At 38.4% G+C, this 24117-nt stretch overlaps 1 protein-coding gene across 2 annotated transcripts in view; it reads left to right on the top strand.

The window, feature by feature from the left end:
* The window catches only part of CADPS2 (calcium dependent secretion activator 2), a 410328-nt gene that overhangs the window by 210826 nt on the left and 175385 nt on the right, over nt 1–24117 (top strand). For both annotated transcript variants that reach the window (XM_037512374.1, XM_037512392.2), the window contains exon 8: nt 12095–12234. In XM_037512374.1, the coding sequence (XP_037368271.1) occupies nt 12095–12234 (140 nt within the window). The remainder of the gene's footprint in view (nt 1–12094; nt 12235–24117) is intronic.

The raw sequence follows: 24117 nt of genomic DNA, 5'->3' as shown, positions 1-24117 counted from the left end.
GCTTTTCACCATTGAGAATGATACTGGCTGTTGGCTTGTCATAGATGGCCTTTATGATGTTGAGGTATATTCCTTGTATCCCAAGAATTTCAAGGGCTTTTATCATGAATGGGTGTTGCACTTTGTCGAAAGCTTTCTCAGCATCTATTGATATTATCATATGGTTTTTATATTTCTTTTTGTTGATGTGTTGGATAACGTTGATTGATTTTCGGATGTTAAACCATCCTTGTGCCCCTGGAATGAATCCAACTTGGTCGTGGTGAATTATCTTATGGATACATTGTTGGATTCTGATAGCTAAAATTTTATTGAGGATTTTTGCATCAGTGTTCATTAGGGAGATTGGCCTATAGTTTTCCTTTTTTGTGTTGTCCTTATTCGGTTTTGGTATTAGTGTAATATTGGCTTCATAGAACGTGTTTGGTATTGTCCCTTCCTTCTCAATTTTTTGGAAGAGTTTGTGAAGGATAGGCACTAATTCGTCTCTGAATGTTTGGTAGAATTCATTTGTAAATCCATCAGGTCCTGGGCTTTTGTTTTTGGGGAGGTTTTTGATTACCATTTCAATTTCACTAATTGTAATTGGTCTGTTTAGGTGTTCTATTTCTTCTTTATCTAGCTTTGGGTGATTGTAGAGTTGTAGGAATTTGTCCATCTCCTCTAGATTGTTGAACTTGTTTCCATATAACTGTTCATAGTAGTTACTGATTATTCTTTTGATTTCTGCTGTGTCCGTTGTGATTTCTCCTCTTTCATTTATGATTCTGTGTATTTGTGCTTTCTCCCTTTTTTCCTTTGTGAGCCTGGCTAGGGGTTTGTCTATTTTATTTATTTTTTCAAAGAACCAGCTCTTGGTTTCATTGATCTTTTGGATTGTTTTTTTAGTTTCAATTTCATTTATTTCTGCTTTGGTTTTTATTATTTCTTTTCTTCTACTGGTTCTGGGGTTTTTTTGTTGTTCTTTTTCTAGATCTTTGAGCTTCGAGATTAGGTTGTTTCTTTGAGTTCTTTCTTGTTTTTTGATGTGAGCTTCTATTGCTATATATTTTCCTCTTATTACTGCTTTTGCTGCATCCCATACATTTAGGATATTGGTGTCCTCCTTGTCATTCAATTCAAAGAATTTTTTAATTTCTTCTTTGATCTCCTCGTTAGTCCAGTGGTCTTCCAGTAGTGTGGCTTTTAATCTCCATGAGGTAGGATAGTTCCTTGCCTTCTTTTTATGATTTATTTCTAGTTTGATGCCTTCGTGGTCAGAAAAGATGGTTGGTATGATTTCAATCTTGGTGTATCTGTTGATGTTTGTCTTGTGCCCCAGTATGTGATCGATCCTGGAGAATGATCCGTGTGCGCTTGAGAAAAATGTGTATCTCCGTTTTTTTGGGGGTTAGTGTTCTATAGATGTCTGTTAAGCCCAAATGCTCTAGGTCCTTATTTAGAGCTTTAGTTTCTTTACTTATTTTTTGTCTTGTTGATCTATCCATTGTTGATAGTGGTGTGTTGAAGTCTCCCACTACATATGTGTTTTCTCTGATGTCTGTTTTCAGAGAGGACAACAGTTGTCTGATATATTTTGGTGCTCTTTCGTTTGGTGAGTATATGTTAATGAGTGTTATTTCTTCTTGAAGTATTGTCCCCTTAATCATAATGTAGTGACCATTGGGGTCTCTTTTTATTTTTTTGAGTTTGAAGTCTGTTTTATCTGATATAAGTATAGCTGTTCCTGCTTTCTTTTTTGGCCCATTTGCTTGTAGGATTGTTTTCCATCCTTTGACTTTGAGCCTATTTTTATCTTTTGTAGCTAAATGTGTTTCCTGGAGACAGCAAAAGGTTGGGTTTTGTTTCTTAATCCAGGCTGCAACTCTGTGTCTTTTTATTGAAGAGTTTAGTCCATTTACATTTAGAGTTAATATTGATATGTTAGCATCTGTATTTGCCATTATGTTTGTCTTTTCTTTGATTTTATTTATTTATTCTTTTAATAACTTTTTTTTTTTCGGTCTTCTTTCGTTGTTATTCGTCCCTCTGAGGTTCTGGCTTTAGGATTCCTTGTAGTATTTTTTGGAGTGGGGGTTTAGTCGCAATGAAATTCCGGAGTTTCTCTTTGTCTGGGAAGGTCCATATTCTTTCTTCATGGAGGAAAGAGAGCTTTGGCGGGATATAGAGTATTCTTGGTTGGCATCTGTTTTCTTGGAGTCTGTTGACTATGTCCCTCCACTCTCTCCTTGCCCGTAGTGTTTCTTCAGAGAAGTCTGATGTCAGCCTGATTGGTTTTCCTTTGAATGTTATCTGTTTCTTCCCTCTTGTCAGCTTCATTATTTTTTCCTTGTCCTGGATTCTTGGGAGCTTTACTATTATGTGTCTTGCTGTGTTTTTCCTTTCGTCGTGGAAGTTTGGTGTTCTTCTTGCTTCTTGTATATCAATTTTCAGCTCCTTCTTCTCATTTGGGAAGTTCTCTTCAATTATATCCATGAATATTTTCTCTGTTCCTACATCTCTCTCCTCTCCTTCTGGAATTCCTATAACTCTTATATTTCCTTTCCTCATGGAGTCAGATAGTTCCCGAAGTCTTTCTTCATTCTTTTTCCTTCGTACTTCTCTTTCCTTTTCTGTTTTGGTTCTTTTTATTTCTGTGTCTTCAAGATTACTTATTCGTTCTTCCATTTCATCTATTCTGCTTTCATTGCTTTTCCCAGAGTTCTTTAGTTCCTCCATTAATTCTTTGATCTCCTGCATTTCTCTTACTTCCCTCTTTAGGGACTCAATTTCCTTCTTCTGATCTATCACTTTTTAATCATGGCAATTTTAAATTCTCTTTCTGGAAGGCTCAGAAGTTCTTCCAAGTTGCTGTCGTTGCAATCTGGGGAGTGGTTTTCTTTTTGTGGTGTGCTTCTTTCCTGAGGAGTTTTTAGGTTGCGTGTGGTTCTTCTACTCCCTACTGTCTGTTTTCTAATTTGTCGTATGCGTTGGGACACTGTGTTGCTCGGACTGACTGACATCTTGGGTGAACTTCTCCGCTCCCCTCTGGCTCTTCCAGGAGCCATCTCTGTCTTCTGGGGGAGCTTTCTGCTGTTTTAGGCAGTTTTTACTGAAGAAATGTCCCTGTTCTCAAATGGTGAAGCAGGATGCAGTCCCTGCGCCTCCGGTTTCAGGCACACTCTTCTGCGCACCCGGTCTGCCCCGGACGTGGGTGCCTGCTCCCTCTGTGGGCTCAGACTGCTGGTCGGAAGGGGCCTGGCGTGGAATAACTTCCCGGCTGGCCACTGGGTCCTCCAGAAACCTTCTGCCCTTTTCAAGCAGACTTAAGAAATGTCCTGTTTTATAGGGTGTTAGTGACTTTTTTTTTTCTGGTCGCTAGGTGGCGCCAGAGATCTCTCCTATTGTCCTTGGGGGGCTGTTTTTCGCCTCCCCCCACCCCGTGGGACAGAGAACAGAGCGGGAATGGTAGGGTACACCTCAACAGCTTTGGGGTGCTGTGTCTGCCTTGTGCCCCACCGTCGTGGAGAAACCACGCCCCGAATTTTCGTGCCCCGGGTCTCAGTTCAAAGCCCTCAGGTCCAGGACGCGGGCTGTAGCCCAGTTCAGTGGCGCGGGAATGGCGCCTTTTGCACCCGGCTCCCGTGCCTGGGCGCCTGGTTCCTGCTTACTCAGGGAGGGACCTTCACCTCAGTGAGGACCTCCGTGCGTCTCCCCGCAAGCCTAGGTCGTCTCCCCGCCAGCCTAGGTCACAGGCGCGGGGACCTGGGCAGCCGCGATCCCGGTCTGCACTTGCTTTTCAAGCGCGCCAGGCGCACCGCGTTTCCGCGCAGGCTTACCGGCAGCCCGGGCTGTGTGCGCGTCTCCCGGGGTCTTTGTTCTTCTCTAATGGCGCCCGGAGCCGTTCGCTCACCGCCGCGGCGGATCCTGCAGGGTTCGCCTCAGCTCCCGTTCACGGGGTGTGGTGGCTGCAATAGTTCCTTTCCGCTCACAGTCCCGCTTGCTGCGTCGTTTGTTCTTGTTGGTTGTTTTGGTTTGTTGTTTCCTCCTCTCTGCCCGTGGGAGAGTGCCGCCTCTGTGGGCGGGGGAGGGGAGCAGGGTTCTGCGCTTCCCTCCCTTCTAGTCCTCTTTTATGGCCACTTTCTTCTTCGGGCAGTTCGCTGGCGTCACCCGTTTATCTTCGTGTCCAGTTCTCACTGGGACCTGCCGCTTTTCCTCCCTATTCACTTTTTTTAATGGGAGATCTTACTCGCAGTGTCTCCTCGCCGCCATGTTGCTCCGCCCCTCTAAAAATGTGATTTTTAAACCAGACTGCGTGCGTTCCTTGGCTAATGACTCTTCCAGCCAGCAATGACTGGTTGAGACTTTCTTACTTCATGGGATTCCAGCCCTCACTTTATGCCTTCCTATTCTGTATTTAAGCACTACCTTGTGATTTTATTGGATCCATGTGGATAATATAGGATAATTTTTCCCTATTTTAAGGTTAGCTGATTAACATGCTTAATTCAATATAACCCTTTGCTATGTAAGATATGTTTCTGTGGCTTGGGGCATCTCTGGGAAACTAATGCTATACCTATCATGGTCCAGAAATGAATAAAATGAGAGTTTCATAGATTTTTAAAGATTTAGTATTTACTTACCTATCTATCTATTTATTTACACAAGAACCAGAGTATAGGCCAGATTCTCGGGAGGGTGAGAGGATTCACCAGAGACAGAGCAAGGAACAGAACTGGCAGACTGACTGAAATACACTGTTGAGGGGAGCAGTGGGCATGACAGGAGAGGTCTGCTGTGCCATGCGGGACCCTCACCAGCTGGCCGGGATCGAACTGGTGCTGCAGAGGCTGTGGACAGCTTCACAGAGCGGCGCTGAGCCGCCTGCACCACCAGGGGAGGCCCTGGTTTCATAGATTTTTAGAGACTGGCATATGAACTCTAGCATTTGCTCCTGTCATTTACTTTTATCATATTTTTGGCAATACTTTAGTCTTTTTCCATTTTCACTTCAGTGAGGCATCAGTTTTAGATTTGCCTTTTTATTACTAATTTCTCTAAACCTTCATCCATCTGATCACCAGGCTAAGGGAACCATGGTAAAGATGGCTTAACTAAAGTTTCTGGTTTAAATTATCCTGCATACCAAAGAAAGATTCTCTACTTACCACAAAGTCAGTACCTCCTGTCCTCCAGGAGCATACTCTGCTAAAGACATTCCAGTAGATGTCAGACTATATTTGCGAATAATTTGCACAAGTAGAATTTTTTTTTTCCACACCCTCTCCCTAAACCCCATCATGCACATAACAAAGTTTTAAATTTCTATCTTTTAACAAGCAAATGCCAGGATAATATATAATTAAGGTAATACTTTCCTTTTCCTTCTTTTACTCAGTTTATATTTTTTATTTTTGAAAAAGGTTTGTGCATAGAGGAGTGTGGGCAGTTTGATGGTGGGAAAACTGTGGTGACTGCACCTGAAGGGAGAAATCCTATATTGTGAAAAAGTAAACAGGATTTTTAAGGAATAAAAAGGAAGAAAAGAAAAAGAAAGGAAAAGGTCTTATCAAAAAATACCATACAAAAAGAAAGACACTGCAGTTGTGTCAGGCCAAGTACACATTGGGTAAGAGGCTGGGATTTTGATTAATTCTATATTGTAAATTCCAGGATACTTTCCAACTTTGAAAATAAGGAACTGGATTTAGCCCACGGACAATAAGGTTGACAGAAGACTGAATGCTGATCTTTCAGTCTACAAAAGAGCATTGTGTTTGTGAGAGGGAGCAGGTGTTCTTTGTTTCAAATAAATAGGACAGGACACTGATATTAGATCAAAGGAGAAATAGTTTAAATTAAGCAACCTCAAGTGTATTAAAACACTGGGTAATGTTACTAAGGAAGGATGCAGATTTCTCAGAGAAACCATCTGATTCTTCTTCTCCACACTAAAAATCTAGAGGCTCTGATATTAGAGTAAATAAATGTTACTTATTACCATGTTCTAAATAAAGAATTATTGAAAGGAGGTAATAAATTCAGCTATTCCTTTCACAATGAGTACTTTCTCAAGGCCCTGAGCTCTCAAGAAAGTACTTGAAAGGTTCGTAAGGAATAGGCATAATGAAAAAATGCTAAACTATAAAGTCTGCCAGTTGAATTAAATAAATGTTAACTGATCCTAAAAAGTCAAGGTTTCTCATGGAGATAGTTCTACTTGTCTATAGTGTTGTTTCCTTGGGCATTGCCTTAAAATACCCTATGTCTCAAGGACATCTGATTGTCAGCAAAAAAGATTGTTAATCACAAATTGAAACATGAGTTCAGCAAAAGCTATTTTTTAGTCGTTTTTCTGTTTTGAAGATGTACTTTTAAAGCAATTCATTTTTGTTGTCTGGTAGGACACCAACCACACATTAAGTCACATGACTCCTCTCCAGGATATGCACAGCTGGACAGAGGAGGATTATTCTTTACTCAAGTGCATCGAGTCGATTCTCATCCCTTGAATTAAAAAGCCTCCTTTGATTACAATTTATGGGGTAATGTTCAATCTCCTTAGGAAAATACTTTCTTTCTGATCTCACCAGTCTGCACAACCTTCCAATTTCCTTACCCCAGTCAACCTGCCTGGCCATATCCTCCTCCCTCTTTGCTTTGCAGAAAAAGTCCCTTTTGACTGAAGTGATCTTGCCTAACTTGCCAGATCTTGCTGCCTTGAGACTTAAGTGGAGTTTTCCACATTCCTCAGGCAGATTTTGTCCCTCAAATCATTGCAGTCTGGCTCACCGGAACTTTCTCCTGATGAGTGCCTCCAGTGACTTCTGTGTTATAGCCAAGCACTAGCCTTTCGGTCCACACTTGAGTTCTCAATTGACATTTGACACCATTGGCCCTTTCTGCAACCTGAAACACTCCCCCTTGAGTGGAATATATCATGCTTTGTGGTTTTTCTTTGACCTCTGATCACAATTCCAGAGTTCACTTCTCTTAATCCTTAAAAGTTAGTGTTCCACAGAGTTCTCTCCCTTTCTTTAATGATAAAGAGAATTGACATGGCAGAAAATATAATCAATGTTTGTATTGGTTGAAGTTATTTTGATGGCAAGAAATGGAAACACACTAGATCCAGGGAACAAAGAAACACCTGATCAAGTTTAGGGAAGAGCTTGGGAACCCAAAGTAATAAGAATGTCAACATCAGGATTGTGCGCCTTTTTCTAGGGTGCAATGTTTTACTCAGTTCTTTCATATATTTTGCCTTGCATATCTTTCGTGTTCATTTAGACTCCTAATTGGAACTGTCATTCTGCTATGAAATCTGTTCTGATTCCATCAAGACTTGTTGATTGCACCCATATTTGAGCTAAAATTGTAGGCACAATATATTTTGCTCTTAGTTTACAGTACAACTATTATGACCATGTGGTCTGCTTTCTTTCTGTAGGCTAGCTGATATTTATAGAATAAACAGCAAGTTGCTTACCTAGTCCCTGAGCCTCTCTTATCCTCTCTCAGTTCTTGTAGACCTTCCCCTTAGTTTTTTTTAATTTTTCATTTTTTTTATTAAAATAAGGGTTTTCCATTTTCTTTGTTGAAATAGAGATTAGAAATTTAGAAAGTCCATGAGTTCACTTGTCAAAGTCCAACTGATGTGATTTGTGAATAAATGCACGACTTGGTTTTCATTAGGGCCTCTTAATAGGAGGAAAATAGTATAGCGCTGACAGCATACACCATATTTTTAAGAGACAGCTCCTTCAGAATCCATATTGCCCTAAATATTATGTGTGTTTCACAATTTATTTTTGTGTTTTTTTCTTCCTGTTTATTAAATTGACAGAATTTGAAATTAAGCCTAAAAAGTCATTTTGTGTTTTTCATTACACCTTAACAAAGATGGCATGTAATATTGACATCTTATTATGAAGAAGATACATTGGTTTTATGTAAGATAAGAAATGTGTTGTGTCCTGGCAAGTGACAAGACATTTAAAGTGTTGGTGACAAAAATAAACTAGAAGAAGCAGAAATGTGGATAGAAAGGTTAGGAGATATGAATAGCAAAGAACAGAATACTTTGCAAAAGAAAAAGCTAGTTAGTACAGAACTATAATTTGATTTAGATGTACACCTAGAATATATGACTGCTTAGTCCATTTCTCTATTAAGTTGTTTAATGATCTTAGCAACTAGACACACCTGTGGCTCTGAACTAAGTTGACTTACTATTGGAGAAGTGCTTATCATGAAAAAAAAAAAGTTGAAGTACTTATTGAGAGATTTACAAAACAAAACACTCTGTAAATGGAGTAGTCAGGATACTACTAAGTGCTGTAACAAGTTACAGTATGTCAATAGCTCAAAGCAGTAGTACCTAAGGAACAATTGGGTTTAAATACATAGGTAGCTTTCCTCAATGCTGATTTTTCAGGGCTATAGTTTCTTCCAGTTAATGGCTCCTTCATGCCCCCCTAGGGAATGAAGAGCATTGACCTACCCTGCATTTGGCTGGCACATAAGTAGCAGAAATGAAGAAGGCATTGTCTTTATTTTAGTCATCTTTCCCCAAAGTGACACATCACTTCTCTTCATATTCCACTAGCAAGAACTTTCATGTGTCCTTACTTCAATGAACAGTGAGATAGAAAAGGTCATCCTTGTATAACCACCTGATTCTAGAAGCAGTTCTACACTAGAAACTAGAAAACATGAGTCTGCTCTAGTTCACCGAAGGATCACCGAGGGTAACAGTTGTTGTATTGTTCCTCCTATACATGGCACACATTAATTTCAACTCGAGAGTAATAACACAGTACCTCACCCTGTCCTTATATCCAGTCCAACATCTCTATGAGGCTGAGCTATCGCTTATTGCATTCTGGCAAAATTGTGAACTAAAATTCATGTTAAATTCTTAATGCTCAACCTCCATTCCCCATTCTGCTCTAGCAAAAGTCCTATATACTATGCAGTTTACCATTGGAAAAAAGGTCAAGGGAGAACTACCCAGTAATAATTTCCAGTGATAGTAGTAAAACCCAGACGAGGCAGATTATGCCTTTGAATAGACTCTTACATATCCAAGAAGTACTCCTTGTCCTTCATTCTCCATGGTTCCTTAACTGTACACATTGGGAGTTTCTTCCTTGTTGATGATCACCTGTGCCTGAGTCATTTTAAGGAGTATGACCACATTAGGAATGTGCAGTTTAGGAAACTAAAGACTATTTTTACAGGCCATTTTTAAAACTGAGTTCCAACAACCCAAATGCCCAATAATAGATGACTGGATCAAGAAGATGTGGCATATATACACAGTGGAATATTATTCAGCAATCAAAAAGATAATCTCATGCCATTGATAGCAATGTGGATGGAACTAGGAGTTATGCTCAGTGAAATAAGCCAGAAGGAAAAAGAAAAATATCGAATGGTTTCACTTATAGCAGGAATATAGGGGAACCAAATAAGACATCAGTGTAAAAAATAATAACAGTACAAAACACAACAAAGCAAAAACGGACAATTATAAATCAGAGACATACTGCAGGGGAGGAAGAGGGAGAGGGATCAGAGGGAGGGAGGGAGGAGCACTGGGGACTGAGGTGATGGTGCACGGGTACATTGGTGAAGGAAACTATAGGGACTACACCTGAGGGGGTGGGGGGAAGCAAAAAATTGTTTACAAATGAACAATGATGTAAAACATTTTTAAAAATTAATTAAAAAAATAAAACTGAGTTCCAGATTTTTTTTTTGCTGGTTCAGTTATTTTAGAAACAGATTTCATATGAATGGGCCTCCATTCGTTACATGTGCCAGTGCTTATACCTTTATCAGTTAAATTATGCCCAGAAAAAGAGAATTCTAGGTTTTTCAAGTACAGGAAACTTAACACAGAGAATTGACTACACACATGACTACAAACAGTAACCAAACAGATGATGGTGAGTAAGTCCAGAGACTAATAGTGTCAAGTAGCTGCTGTGCCCCCTAGGAATAGGAGGGCACACAGGAAAAGCCATTATCAAACATTCTGTGAAACCTCTGCTCTGATAGTAAAATATCACCTGTTCATGGATCTGAATCATCCATATTGTTTGACTTGTATGTGTCCTCCTATGGTGAGAATTCAAATGTTGAACGAACAGAGATATGCTGTAAATCTTTTCACTGAATTCAGTTAGAAATACCTGTAAGAAATTTAAAATGTGACAGAAATGGTGGTATTTAGTACTGGGGTACATGATCCTCAATTTGTCCATCAGTGACAATTATTTGGGGGCCTCAATTAGTCACCCATCATCAGCATTTAGGGAACAGAAATCTTCAGAAGTTTTAACTTAAATGTTCTAGTACAAGACTGTAGAGTTTGGAACAATACCAACTTTTCTATAAATATAGAAGGAAGAATTAAAAAGGAATAAAGTCTGTAGGTGGTTCATGCCAAAATAAATTTTGAAAAGAAAAGGAAGAGGATAGAGAAATGTAGGGAGAAAGGAAAAGCCTGTCAGACTTGCTTGGGAAATTGCATCCATCGCTACAGAGAATGGACTGCTCTTCCGTCTTTCTATTTTGAACTCACCTCTAAGTTGATAATGACGTCTCTTTGTCTACTGATTTGATCCTAAAATTATTAAGTATGACCACTTTAGGAAAGTGTAGTTTGCAACTGACAGCTGTATTACAGGCTATTTTTAAGACTGCATTCTAGATTTATTTGCTAGGGAAAAAACTCTGTTTTCCTTTATGGTCATTTTAAAAAAGAATTGGTAAAACATTCCATTGGATATTTTAGTAATGAAAATACTAATTCTAGAATATGATCATAATTTTTGAAAACCTCACAGATGCCATTTCATCTATTCTTGGATGTGCCTTTATAGCCTTAAGTGTATAGATGTTCTGGATTCCACTTAGCTATGGGTTTTGGGATAGGCTTGAGAAAAGTCTCAAAATAGAAGATGCGTTTAACAACTTGGAAGTTGAGCATAGTTTTAGAAGGTTGAGAAGTTGAGCATAGTTTTGTCCCTCCTTGAGGGAAAAAGAGCCTTGCCTAAAAACTTCTCAGTGGATATTTCCACTTGTCCATGGAAAAAAGATTAAGAAGGGAGAAAGGCAGATCATGCCAAAATTGATGGATACGTTGGATACAAAAACACTTTAGCATACCTGAGCATGTTTATAATTTTTCCATTTACATCAAAATTTCATGTTTATTTTACTTTTCATGATGGTTTAAAAAAAACTGCTTAAAATATAATGCACTGCATTTCATATCTTTCTTTTGTCCTCTAGAGCATAGGCCTCATATTTAAAAATATCCATTAAGGCATGGATACAGGCTGTATCAAAGTTTTGAAAAGACTGACTAGACAGGGTACATATATGGTTTTATATATATGATGTCTAACATCTGAAGAATAGGCTTTATTTCCTGTGTTGACTTTGTGGTGCTGTAGTGTTATAAAACAACAACAAATTTGGCATTTTTATTAAAAATAATTATATTATAATTTGTCTCAATTATTATAATACTGTCTTTACAGTTTTGAAAACATGCAGTCTGGAAAAAAAATCCTGTTTGCTATTGATCTGGAGCAAAAAATGTGCTATGATCAATCTTGTCCATCTTTAGTTAAGGTGACTTCCTTTCGTACTATTTTGCACTGAAAATATTAAAATATGAGGTATCTTTTTGCTGCATCACATAATTAGTTTTGCTTTCTAAGCATGCTATCTATAATCTCAAAGAACATTTCTTTCTGAATGTCTTTGCCCTGAGGAGTTTGTTCTTCAAATTATAGTTGTCTTTTGAGTATTTTTCAACTGTCAATTCAGCTGTAGCCATTGTGCTATTAATTTATTATGAAGTGATACAGGAAGAAAACTCATTATGTGATAAAATGAAAACACATATTTGTCAAAAAATAAATGAGTCTTTATTGAAAACCCATCTGCTATGTGGTAGAAAGGAATCAAATGGTTATTGGACATAGTGAGACATGACACCTTCTCAAACAGGAAAATAGAGAAACGATCTCGTTTCCAATCCTTAAACACCCTGCCTTGTGCACTTATATGTTTACTTTCTTATCCCTTACAGGTGATTTTATATCCAACTTCAAATAGCTCCAAGTCAGCTGATTTGCACCGAATGATAGTTCCGAAAAATAGCCAGGACTCTGACTTAAAAATCAAATTGGCAGTAAGAATGGATAAGCCACCTCATATGAAGCATAGTGGGTGAGTGTGCACTTGAAAATGTTGTTCTCCTCAACTGCTGGGTTTCATTTCAGTGTATCATATTTGTTATTTTAGCAGGAGAGCGAGTATGTCAGCGTTCAGACTTTCTTCCAAAAAGTGACATACATGGACTAACTTAATTTTTTTTAAATACTATAGACATCTCTGTAGCTAAATACATTAGTAAGCAGTACTTGATTAATAATTGGTACTTGATTGTTTTGGGATCATATAATCACTTATATTAATGAAGAGCAGTGTATAGGGAGATAACTTCTCAGAAATATGTTTCAAAATACAGTAGTTGAAACAAATCTAGAATTTAGGTCTCCATATATAGTGCAACTTACGTAGAATATATCAAAGCTAAAGGGTGGTTCAGGAATAACTCAGGAGTTTTGACAGAAGGGATGTGAGTATTCGTCCAAAGTGTGAGTGAAAAATAAATCTACACTAGAGGAAACTACTCTGGCAGGTAAGGGCAAGCAAGGGACTGTCTCCCAGGGGTCGCTAAGGGTCTGAGTTAGCCCCACACTTCTTTTCTTTTGTAGTTAGTGAGGGAGCAGGCCTGAGCCCTTGAATACAATAAAATGGGTTTTTTTTAAAAACATAGATCTTTATGAGATTAACACTTTGGGACTTGCTTCAGCCAAATCCTAAGGTTTTAGCCATTAGTAAGGAATGTGGCTGTGTTTCCTATGATGGAGAGAAGTGGTTCTTATGGGTGGCTCACCCTAAGCTTCACAAATGCAGCAGTCTGAAGAAAGCTCAGTCCTGTCCATGGAGGGGTCTCCTGGGGCCCCATCCCCAAGGTCGTGGAGGTGCACACTGATGAGTCATCAAGGATCCTTTCAGGACTTTTAGGGTAAATAAAGTTAGACTGAGTAGGGAGCAGCCCACGTGTGTGCACTGCAGTTGGGGTGGGCCAGTGACTATGTTGCTTGCTTGTTTTGGATGGCAGTGAAGGCAATGTAGGAGCCAGTCTCATCCAGGGGAAAATTACTGCAGAGGGTGGGCTTTTAGAAAGGGATCAGTAATTTGGGCAGCCTACATTATGGCACCTTGAATGTGCTCATACAAGTCAAGTCGATATGACTCAGCTCACGATGCGGATGAAGTTCCTAGGATTTACTATTGAGGGTTCTTTCATCTACCAGCTCACCATTGGAGACATGTTTTGAGCCCCTACTTTGTTGCAACCAAAATAAACCTCAGTGGAATCCCATCCCAGGCCTGATGGAATTGGCAGTCAGGGATTTAGACTTGTTTACAAATAGCCAAGTGATAGTACTATAAGAGAAATGGGAAGGAATACCTCATTCTAACTGGAGATAGTCAATGTGGATCTCCTGAGACACGTAATTTTTGAGATGAAACTTGAAGGATGAATTTAGCAAACAGGTAGTAGGCAGGGGACTTCCAGTCCCATAACAGCCTGTACATACATACCCAGGAGTTCTAGAACTTTTAGCCAGTGATGTTTGGTGTGGCTGCCATGGAGTGCTTTGAGAGTGTTGGAGACCAGAGCTGATGTAAAAGAACACTATGTTCTGCAAGCACTGCAGTGAGTCCTTTATTTTTAACTCAATCTCTTATTTTGGATGGGTGGCACAACAAGAAATGGGAACCTCTGGATTAAAAATGCCAAATAACCCTTAATTCATGCTTATGCAGCACTGTAGAGCCTACCCCTGCAGCCTTCAGATAATCCCAAGAACCAAGATGGAACTTGAAGTTGGGTACAAGCCTTTAGTGCTTGTGAAAAGAGGGCCCTGCTCCAATCCTGCAGTTTCTTTTTTTTTTTTTTTAAGATTTATTTATTTATTTACACAAGCACTGGGTACAGTCAGAACGGGAGGGTGAAAGAATTCACCAGAGCCAGAGCGGGGAATAGAACAGGCAGACCGACGAAATACATTGCTGAGGGGAGCAGCAGGCGAGACAGGAGAGGTCTGCGCGCCATGTGGGACCCTCGCCGGTGGCTGGGGATCAAACTGGCGCTGCAGAGGCTGTGGGCAGCTTTGCAGCCCAGCACTCAACCGTGGCACCACCGGGGAGGCCCAAATCCTGCAGTTTCTTGCCTTAGAATGCTATGCACTGTGTTGGACAATCCAGCCCCTTTCCAAAACCTGGAATTTTTTTCTTTCCTTTATTAATCACTGTTTTGCATTGAAGAGGAATTTTTTTGCATCATATCTCAGAACCTTGACTGAGTCAGGCCCCCAGAATGGTCTGGATTTGATTTCTGCCCATGACTATAGTTGAAGAGGGGAAAGACTAAAAAGTACATGTGATAGTCTCTCAATTTAACCTGTAAAGCTCAGTAGCTCACCTGGGTTCAAATCAGGACTACTTCAGATCCTGGCCACATTAACTTACCTGCCATTGCTTAAAGATACCACCAGGAATTTCCAGATTCAGGTGTCTCTGCAGGGTATGGGAGATAAAGGGAAGGAACTCTAGAACTGAAATAAGTTCTTCTAGCAGATGGTGTGTTATGTAGCCTATTAAGTTAGGAACATCATCTTTTGTAATTGTGTTTAATGGCAGTATTGGAGGTAATAATAAGTCAGCCAGTGTTTCCCCTATGTATAGATGTGTGTGGGTAAATGTGATTTAACCCACATCAAAACTATATTCCTCTTTTTCTGAGCTGCTTCATATATGGATTTTAGGGAACTTAATTACATGTAAGGAGACAGAGTCAACTAACCTTTCCAAGAGCTCTGTCATCTGCCGAGGCAGGAGTATAATGGGAGTAATAGATGAATAGCCTGTTGCCTTAGGGCTGGATTGTGTTCTGTCAATGAGTCATTCTAACATGAGTAATTAACAGATGAATAATGAATAATTGAAAGAGATAAGTCAAGTTTAAAAAATATTAATTTATCTTTAAGATATGGAAACCTCTTACAGATTTGTCAAGTGGATTAAATGATAAATTGGGAGATTATGGATTTTTGATTTCACAGTGTTCTTCCAAACTAGAATTTGAAGTTTTGGAGGACTTGAGTTGTAAAAACCTATTTTCTCTCTTAATAATGTGGATAGCAAGTATATCTCTCTCATGTGAACTATTTTAACATGCATTCTCTTTAATTCATTTATCATGTATATATCACCACTGCATTGTCCCTAAAGAAATATTTTATGTTACCTTGAATTTTTGTGTTCCTAACTGCAATGTTAAACTTTTTAGATCTACTTGAACCTTAGTGCCTCCCACAATGGGTGAGCAAGGATATATTTTATATGAATAATGATGATTAAAATTATAATCATGTGCTCCCTAGTTTTAAGGAAAAAGTAATAGTAATGACTGCAAGTTACATTCATAAATTGAAACTTAAAGAATTCTGAACACAACTTACAGAGAATAGAGCATAATTTTAATGTTTTAAAAAAACACTTAAAATAAATGAAGTGGTGTTTGATTCTGCATTGTCGAGTTTTAAAATAATCTTCTTTTTGAAGCAGAAAGAAAAATGTATTTCTTTATGTTTCTGATAATCTATGACTACATATTGTACTTTTAAAAATAAGGCTGATGACATAAAAATGAAAAGATTTAATTTGGATAAAATAAATATAATGATAATTTAATTCTTCTAAAACCAAATTGAACTTAACCAACATGACATATATTTGATTTTTTAAAAAAAGGGTTCATGTATTCATTTACTCCATTTAATTTTATTCAAAAAGCTAATTATATTAACTAACTCTTAAGTAAGACTGTTAAATGAATTGCGAAGCAGATTTTGAGTGATTAAATAATTCATATCTATCTTTGAATTTATTTTCCTGTTATTTTGGGTAGCTAAAAGTCAGAAGTGTTCTTGAAAAAAAAATGGTATATCTATCCTTTAGCATAGCCTAGTGGTGAAGTAACAGTATTAACCTAAATCTCAGAAATAATATCCCCATTTTTATTAAGTAACATTTTCCTAGTTATGATGCTATTTTCTTAACCAAAGGAAAGGCAAAATGGAACTAATAAGACAAATGACTGTTATGACAATTAAATCTACACCTGAAAAGGAGAAAGAAGAAAATTAAATTAGCTGTCACAATGGTGCAGAAGCATCGTGATCAGGATCTTGCAGAAGTCTGCATGCAGCTGATGGCTTTTATAGCAAAAAAATGAATGAAAATGTGATAAGTATTTAACTATAAAAGAGTTAAGGATGGGTAAGATACCCTTACCATATAAATCTCCTATTTCTTTTTGTATAGAGCCATGCTTAACTATTGAAACATTTGTTGAATGAATAGCTGTGTTGAAATGTTTTGAAATCTTCATATAATATCTCATTTCATTTACATAGTAAGATTTAAAAGGCACTGGGTCTGTCTCTTACTGCAGGGGAGAGACAACAGTTCAGCTTCCAGCAGGAAGAACAGGATAAGCTCCAAACTGGCTGTTTTGTTGTCCTCCCATGTTTTCCCATAAAAAGGAACAGATGCAGGCCTCACTGGTGGCCTTGGGGTGGGTTAAGTCTCAGTGCTAGCACTGCTGTGGCCTGAGTTCATCCCCGGCCAGGGAGCTAACCCACACATGGCTCAGCAGACCTCTCCTGTCTCACCTGCTGCTCCCTTTAGTGTATCTACCTGTTCTGCTCCCCACTCTGTCTGGTGAATCCTCTCACCCCCACCCCTGCACCTCTGGCCTATACCCAAGTTCTTCTATGCATAAATAAATATTTTTAAAAAAAGAACAGTTGGGCAGTCAGGGACTGCATTGTCAGGACTGCAGAAACTCTCAGTCATAGCCTTAAAATTCAAATAGGGCATTTCTCGTAAAGTGAGATAGCCTCACTCTTAAAAATTTGCATTGTTTTGATTATGACTTGAAGTTTATTAGTCTGGCGATCAAACAGAAGAAAATATTATTTTTGCCAAGGTGACATTGTCTTGGAGGGTCCAGGCTTTTCAAAAAAGATGCCTGCCTTTTCCCAGAGAAAGGTGATTTCTCATTTTTTTTTAAACATTTATTTATGTATACAAGAACTGGGGTAAAGGCCAGAGGTATGGGGGTGTGTGAGAGGATTCACCAGAGACAGAGTGGGGAACACAGCAGGCAGATTGACTGAAATACACTGCTGAGGGGAGCAGCGGGCAAGTCAGGAGAGGTCTGCTGTGCCATGTGAGTAGCTCCCTGGCCAGGGATCAAACTCATGCTGCAGTGGCTGCAGATAGCTTCATAGGTTGCTTCTTAACCCCTTGTGCAACCAGAGAGGCCCTGATTTCTCATTTTAAATCAACATTTTATAATGATTTTCTCCATGTCAATGTCTAGTCATGTTTTGATATCTGACTGTCATGTTCACATATTTATATGCACATATATGCACCTGCATATATGCATCTACATACAATATGAATATATAGATAAATGTTTGCATTTCTAGTTGGAATTTACCTCAGTCTGCTTATCCTGATTTCATAGAAGCCCACTTTATTGCTCTGCCAAACTTCTGGCAAAGTGTTTGCCAGGTTTGTGAGAAACAATGGATTCTTTTTCCAAATACAAATTTCAAAAGAGAAAGTACCACAGAAGATATTATGGCACTTCATAAACATGGATGTAGTCATTGTAAAATTATAAAAAAGCATAGGTCACCAGCTAACTTTTTCCAGCTATCTTGATGTTTGCTATTTTCTGTATGCCAATTTAAATCATTGTTCTGTTTCCCTGTTAACTTACCGGTGATTAATTATGTAATAAAAAATATTTTCAACCTTAACTTTAATAATCATTATGTTAAATGTTTTAACTTACACTCTGAAATACTTGAGTTTTTCCTCATATAAATTAGTTTTTTTGTTAACTTTAAACTCAAATTGTGGCTTCCATTCAAAGTCCTTTACTCTCAAGATATTTTCTCCCAAATAGAAGCATCTTAACACAAGTTATTACTTTTTCCACCTACTTTTCACCTCTGGGCTCTTAAAGGAACCAAAACAAAATTATTAAAGGTAGAATATGAGCACTTTTTTCTTGATGCTCTTTTAGAAACCAAATACCATATTTGTCACCTAGCAACAGCTTGCTGCCTGACATGCAGAGAAGCCGATAATATAGCACCAACTTTAGAAAAAAGGGAAAGATTTTATGGAGAGGTTGACCAGAAAGAAGGTCATAGGAAAAATCTGAACTCTGCTTCCCTGCCTAAAATGGGTGGGAGTTTTGAAGGATTAAAATAGTGGTTAGGAACAAAGAAGTATTTAGAGTGGCAAATTGTATTTGGCTAGTCCCTATTCACTCCATTAATGAAGATCTTGGTTCTTTCACCAAATTTTCATCATTTAGGCTCTGTCTAAGTCTGAAATCTATTTCATTATTTTAAAACTACAATTAATCCTCTCCAGGAAAATTAAATGAAACATTCATACTCCTGGGCAGGCTATAAACAGTTAACTGATTTTTTAAGTCAGCGTGGTTAAGAACAGAAGCTTTATTTTTTTTTTTTTTAATAATAAATTTTATTGTTGTATTCCCCATACAATTGCAGCCCCCCCATTCTGACCCCAATCCCTCCCCTCCCGCCCCCACCCCCCTAAAAGTGTCTCTGGTTCATAGTTTTTTGTTGATTTTGATTTTCACTTTCTTATAGTTATTCGTTTTCCTGGTCCCTTATTTAAGTTTTTCTAGATTCCTGCTATGAGTGAGACCATCCGGTATTTTTCTTTTTCTTTTTGGCTTATTTCGCTGAGCATGATCCCTTCCAGCGCCATCCATGTTGCTGCAAATTGCATGTGTTTATCTTTTTTGAATGCTGAGTAATATTCCATGGTATATATGGACCACATCTTCTTGATCCAGTCATCTATTTTTGGGCATTTGGGTTGTTTCCAAAGCTTAGCTATTGTAAACAGTGCTGCTATAAACATAGGGGTGCAGGTGTTCTTTGGAATTGATGTTTCTGTGTCCTTTGGGTAAATACCTAGGAGTGGAATTGCTGGATCATATGGAAGCTCTATGTTTAGTAGGTCCAGAAATCTCCACACAGCTTTCCACAGTGGTTGGACCAGTTTGCACTCCCACCAACAGTGTAGAAGAGTTCCTTTTTCTCCACACCCTCGCCAGCATTTGTTGTTGCTAGTTTTTTTAATATGTGCCATTCTCACTGGTGTAAGATGGTATCTCATGGTAGTTTTGATTTGCATTTCCCTGATGACAAGTGATGTTGAACATTTTTTCATATGCCTGTTGGCCATTTGCATTTCCTCTTGAGAGAAGTTTCTTTTTAGCTCTTCTGCCCATTTTTTGACTGGATTATTTTCTTTGTTGTTGTTGAGTCTCATCAGCTCTTTGCAGATTTTTGTGATCAGTCCTTTATCATTAGTGTTGGGTGCAAAAATGTTCTCCCAGTTGGTGGGGTTTCTCTTTGTTTTGTTATTGTCTCTTTTGCTGTGCAGAAGCTCTTTAATTTGATGTAGTCCCAGCTGTTTATCTTTGCCTTCACTATCACTGCTTTGGGTGATGTGTTTGTAAAGATGTCTTTGATGTGCAAATCACGTAGTGTTTCGCCTATATTTCCTTCTATATATTTTATGGTTTCAGGTCTTATGTCTAGTTCTTTAATCCATTTTGAGTTGATTTTTGTGTATGGTGTGAGGTAGTGGTCAAGCTTCATTCTTTTGCATGTAGCGACCCAGTTTTCCCAGCACCATTTATTGAACAAACTTTCTTTGCTCCAATGCATAGTCTTTGCTCCTTTGTCAAAGATTAGTTGACCATAAATCTGTGGGTTTATTTCTGGATTTTCTATTCGATTCCATTGGTCTGTATGTCTGTTCTTGTTCCAATACCATGCAGTTTTGATGATTATGGCTTTGTAGTAGAGTTTGAAGTCTGGGAGTGTAATGCCTCCATTCCCTTCTTTTTTTTTCAGGAGAGCTTTGGCTATTCGGGGTTTTTTGTGATTCCATATGAATTTCATCAATAATTGTTCTATTTCTTTGAAGAATGACATTGAAATTTTGATTGGAATAGCGTTGAATCTGTATATTGCTTTTGGAAGGATGGCCATTTTAATAATGTTTATTCTTCCAATCCACGAGCAGGGGATGTCTCTCCATTTCTTTGTGTCTTCTTCTATTTCTTTTAACAGTGTTTTATAGTTTTCTTTGTATAGGTCCTTTACCTCTTTTGTTAGATTTATTCCCAATATTTGATTTTTTTTGTTTCAATAACAAAAGGGATGGTCTTTTTGATTTCTTCTTCTTCAGATTTATTGTTTGTGTATAGGAAGGCTACTGACTTTTGCGTGTTGATTTTGTATCCTGCCACTTTACTGAACTGATTGATGAGTTGAATTAGCTTTTCTGTGGAGTTTTTGGGGTTCTCTATGTATAATATCATATCGTCTGCAAATAGTGATAGTTTGACTTCTTCTTTTCCTATTTGGATTCCTTGGATGTCTTTCTCTTGTCTTATTGCCCTGGCTAGGACTTCCAGTATTATATTGAAAAGCAATGGTGAGAGTGGACATCCTTGTCTTGTTCCAGATCTTAATGGAATTGCTTTCAGCTTTTCACCATTGAGAATGATACTGGCTGTTGGCTTGTCATAGATGGCCTTTATGATGTTGAGGTATGTTCCTTGTATCCCCAGAATTTCAAGGGCTTTTATCATGAATGGGTGTTGCACTTTGTCGAAAGCTTTCTCAGCATCTATTGATATTATCAAATGGTTTTTATATTTCTTTTTGTTGATGTGTTGGATAACGTTGATTGATTTTCGGATGTTAAACCATCCTTGTGCCCCTGGAATGAATCCAACTTGGTCGTGGTGAATTATCTTATGGATACATTGTTGGATTCTGATAGCTAAAATTTTATTGAGGATTTTTGCATCAGTGTTCATTAGGGAGATTGGCCTGTAGTTTTCCTTTTTTGTGTTGTCCTTGTTCGGTTTTGGTATTAGTGTAATGTTGGCTTCATAAAACGTGTTTGGTATTGTCCCTTCCTTCTCAATTTTTTGGAAGAGTTTGTGAAGGATAGGCACTAATTCATCTCTGAATGTTTGGTAGAATTCATTTGTAAATCCATCAGGTCCTGGGCTTTTGTTTTTGGGGAGGTTTTAATTACCATTTCAATTTCGCTAATTGTAATTGGTCTGTTTAGGTGTTCTATTTCTTCTTTATCTAGCTTTGGGTGATTGTAGAGTTGTAGGAATTTGTCCATCTCCTCTAGATTGTTAAACTTGTTTCCATATAACTGTTCATAGTAGTTACTGATTATTCTTTTGATTTCTGCTGTGTCCGTTGTGATTTCTCCTCTTTCATTGATGATCCTGTTTATTTGTGCTTTCTCCCTTTTTCCCTTTGTGAGCCTGGCTAGGGGTTTGTCTATTTTATTGATTTTTTCAAAGAACCAGCTCTTGGTTTCATTGATCTTTTGGATTGTTTTTTTAGTTTCAATTTCATTTATTTCTGCTTTGGTTTTTATTATTTCTTTTCTTCTACTGGTTTTGGGGTTTTTTTGTTGTTCTTTTTCTAGATCTTTGAGCTTCGAGATGAGGTTGTTTCTTTGAGTTCTTTCTGTTTCTTGATGTGAGCTTCTATTGCTATATATTTTCCTCTTATTACTGCTTTTGCTGCATCCCATACATTTAGGATATTGGTGTCCTCCTTGTCGTTCAATTCAAAAAATTTTTAATTTCTTCTTTGATCTCCTCATTAGTCCAGTGGTCTTCCAGTAGTGTGGTTTTTAATCTCCATGAGGTAGGAAAGTTCCTTGCCTTCTTTTTATGGTTTATTTCTAGTTTGATGCCTTCATGGTCAGAAAAGATGGTTGATATGATTTTAATCTTGGTGTATCTGTTGATGTTTGTCTTGTGCCCCAGTATGTGATCGATCCTGGAGAATGATCCGTGTGCGCTTGAGAAAAATGTGTACTCCGTTTTTTTTGGGTTTAGTGTTCTATAGATGTCTGTTAAGCCTAATTGCTCTAGGTCCTTATTTAGAGCTTTGGTTTCTTTACTTATTTTTTGTCTTGTTGATCTATCCATTGTTGATAGTGGTGTGTTGAAGTCTCCCACTACGTATGTGTTTTCTCTGATGTCTGTTTTCAGAGAGGACAACAGTTGTCTGATATATTTTGGTGCTCCTTCGTTTGGTGAGTATATGTTAATGAGTGTTATTTCTTCTTGAAATATTGTCCCCTTGATCATAATGTAGTGACCATTGGGGTCTCTTTTTATCTTTTTGAGTTTGAAATCTGTTTTATCTGATATAAGTATAGCTGTTCCTGCTTTCTTTTTTGGCCCATTTGCTTGTAGGATTGTTTTCCATCCTTTAACTTTGAGCCTATTTTTATCTTTTGTAGCTAAATGTGTTTCCTGTAGACAGCAAAAGGTTGGGTTTTGTTTCTTAATCCAGGCTGCAACTCTGTGTCTTTTTATTGAAGAGTTTAGTCCATTTACATTTAGAGTTAATATTGATATGTTAACATCTGTATTTGCCATTGTGTTTGTCTTTCCTTTGATTTTATTTATTTATTCTTTTAATAACTTTTTTTTTTTTTTGGCCTTCTTTCATTGTTATTCGTCCCTCTGAGGTTCTGGCTTTAGGACTCCTTGTAGTATTTTTTGGAGTGGGGGTTTAGTTGCAATGAAATTCCGGAGTTTCTGTTTGTCTGGGAAGGTCCATATTCTTTCTTCAAAGAGGAAGGAGAGCTTTGCGGGATAGAGTATTCTTGGTTGGCATCTGTTTTCTTGGAGTCTGTTGACTATGTCCCTCCACTCTCTCCTTGCCCGTAGTGTTTCTTCGGAGAAGTCTGATGTCAGCCTGATTGGCTTTCCTTTGAATGTTATCTGTTTCTTCCCTCTTGCCAGCTTCATTATTTTTTCCTTGTCCTGGATTCTTGGGAGCTTTACTATTATGTGTCTTGCTGTATTTTTTCTTTCGTCGTGGAAGTTTGGTGTTCTTCTTGCTTCTTGTATATCAATTTTCAGCTCCTTCTTCACATTTGGGAAGTTCTCTTCAATTATCTCTTTGAATATTTTCTCTGTTCCTACTTCTCTCTCCTCTCCTTCTGGTATTCCTATAACTCTTATATTTCCTTTCCTCATGGAGTCAGATAGTTCCCGAAGTCTTTCTTCATTCTTTTTCCTTCGTACTTCTCTTTCCTTTTCTGTTTTGGTTCTTTTTATTTCTGTGTCTTCAAGAGCACTTTTTCGTTCTTCCATTTCATCAATTCTGCTTTCATTGCTTTTCCCAGAATTGTTTAGTTCTTCCACTAATTCTTTGATCTCCTGCATTTCTTTTACTTCCCTCTTTAGGGACTCAATTTCATTCTTCTGATCGTTGATTATTTTTCCTTATCATTGTTTTCCTTTATGACTTCTGTCAGTTTTTTAATCACGGCAATTTTAAATTCTCTTTCTGGAAGGCTCAGAAGTTCTTCCAAGTTACTGTCGTTGCCATCTGAGGGCTGGTTTTCTTTTTGTGGTGTGCTTTTTCTCTGGAGAGTTGCTAGGTTGCGTGTGGTTCTTCTCCTCCCTACTGTCTGTTTTCTAATTTGCCGTATGCGTTGGGACACTGTGTAGTTGGGACTGGCCGGCATCTTGGGTGAGCTTCTCTGCTCCCCTCTGGTTCCTCCAGGAGTCATCTGTCAGTTTCAAGCAGTCTTTATTGGAGAAAGGTCCCTGTCCTAAAATGTCGATGTGGGGACACACTCCCCTGTGCGCCTGGTCTGCCCCGGCGGTGGGTTCCTGCTCCCCCACTGGGCTTGGACTGCAGGCCAGAGGGGGTCTGGCGTGGGCGAACTTCCCCCGCTCACCTCTGGCTCCTGAGGAAGCCTTCTGCAGGTAGTCTTTACTGAAGAAATGTCCCTGTTCTAAAATGGTGATGTGGGACACACTCCCTGCGCGTA

The sequence above is a fragment of the Talpa occidentalis genome, unplaced genomic scaffold (assembly GCF_014898055.3).
Source record: "Talpa occidentalis isolate TD23 unplaced genomic scaffold, MPIMG_talOcc4v2.1, whole genome shotgun sequence".
Lineage (NCBI taxonomy): Eukaryota > Metazoa > Chordata > Mammalia > Eulipotyphla > Talpidae > Talpa > Talpa occidentalis.
The sequence above is the reverse complement of the archived record's forward strand: the minus strand, read 5'-3'. Positions and strand labels throughout refer to the sequence as shown.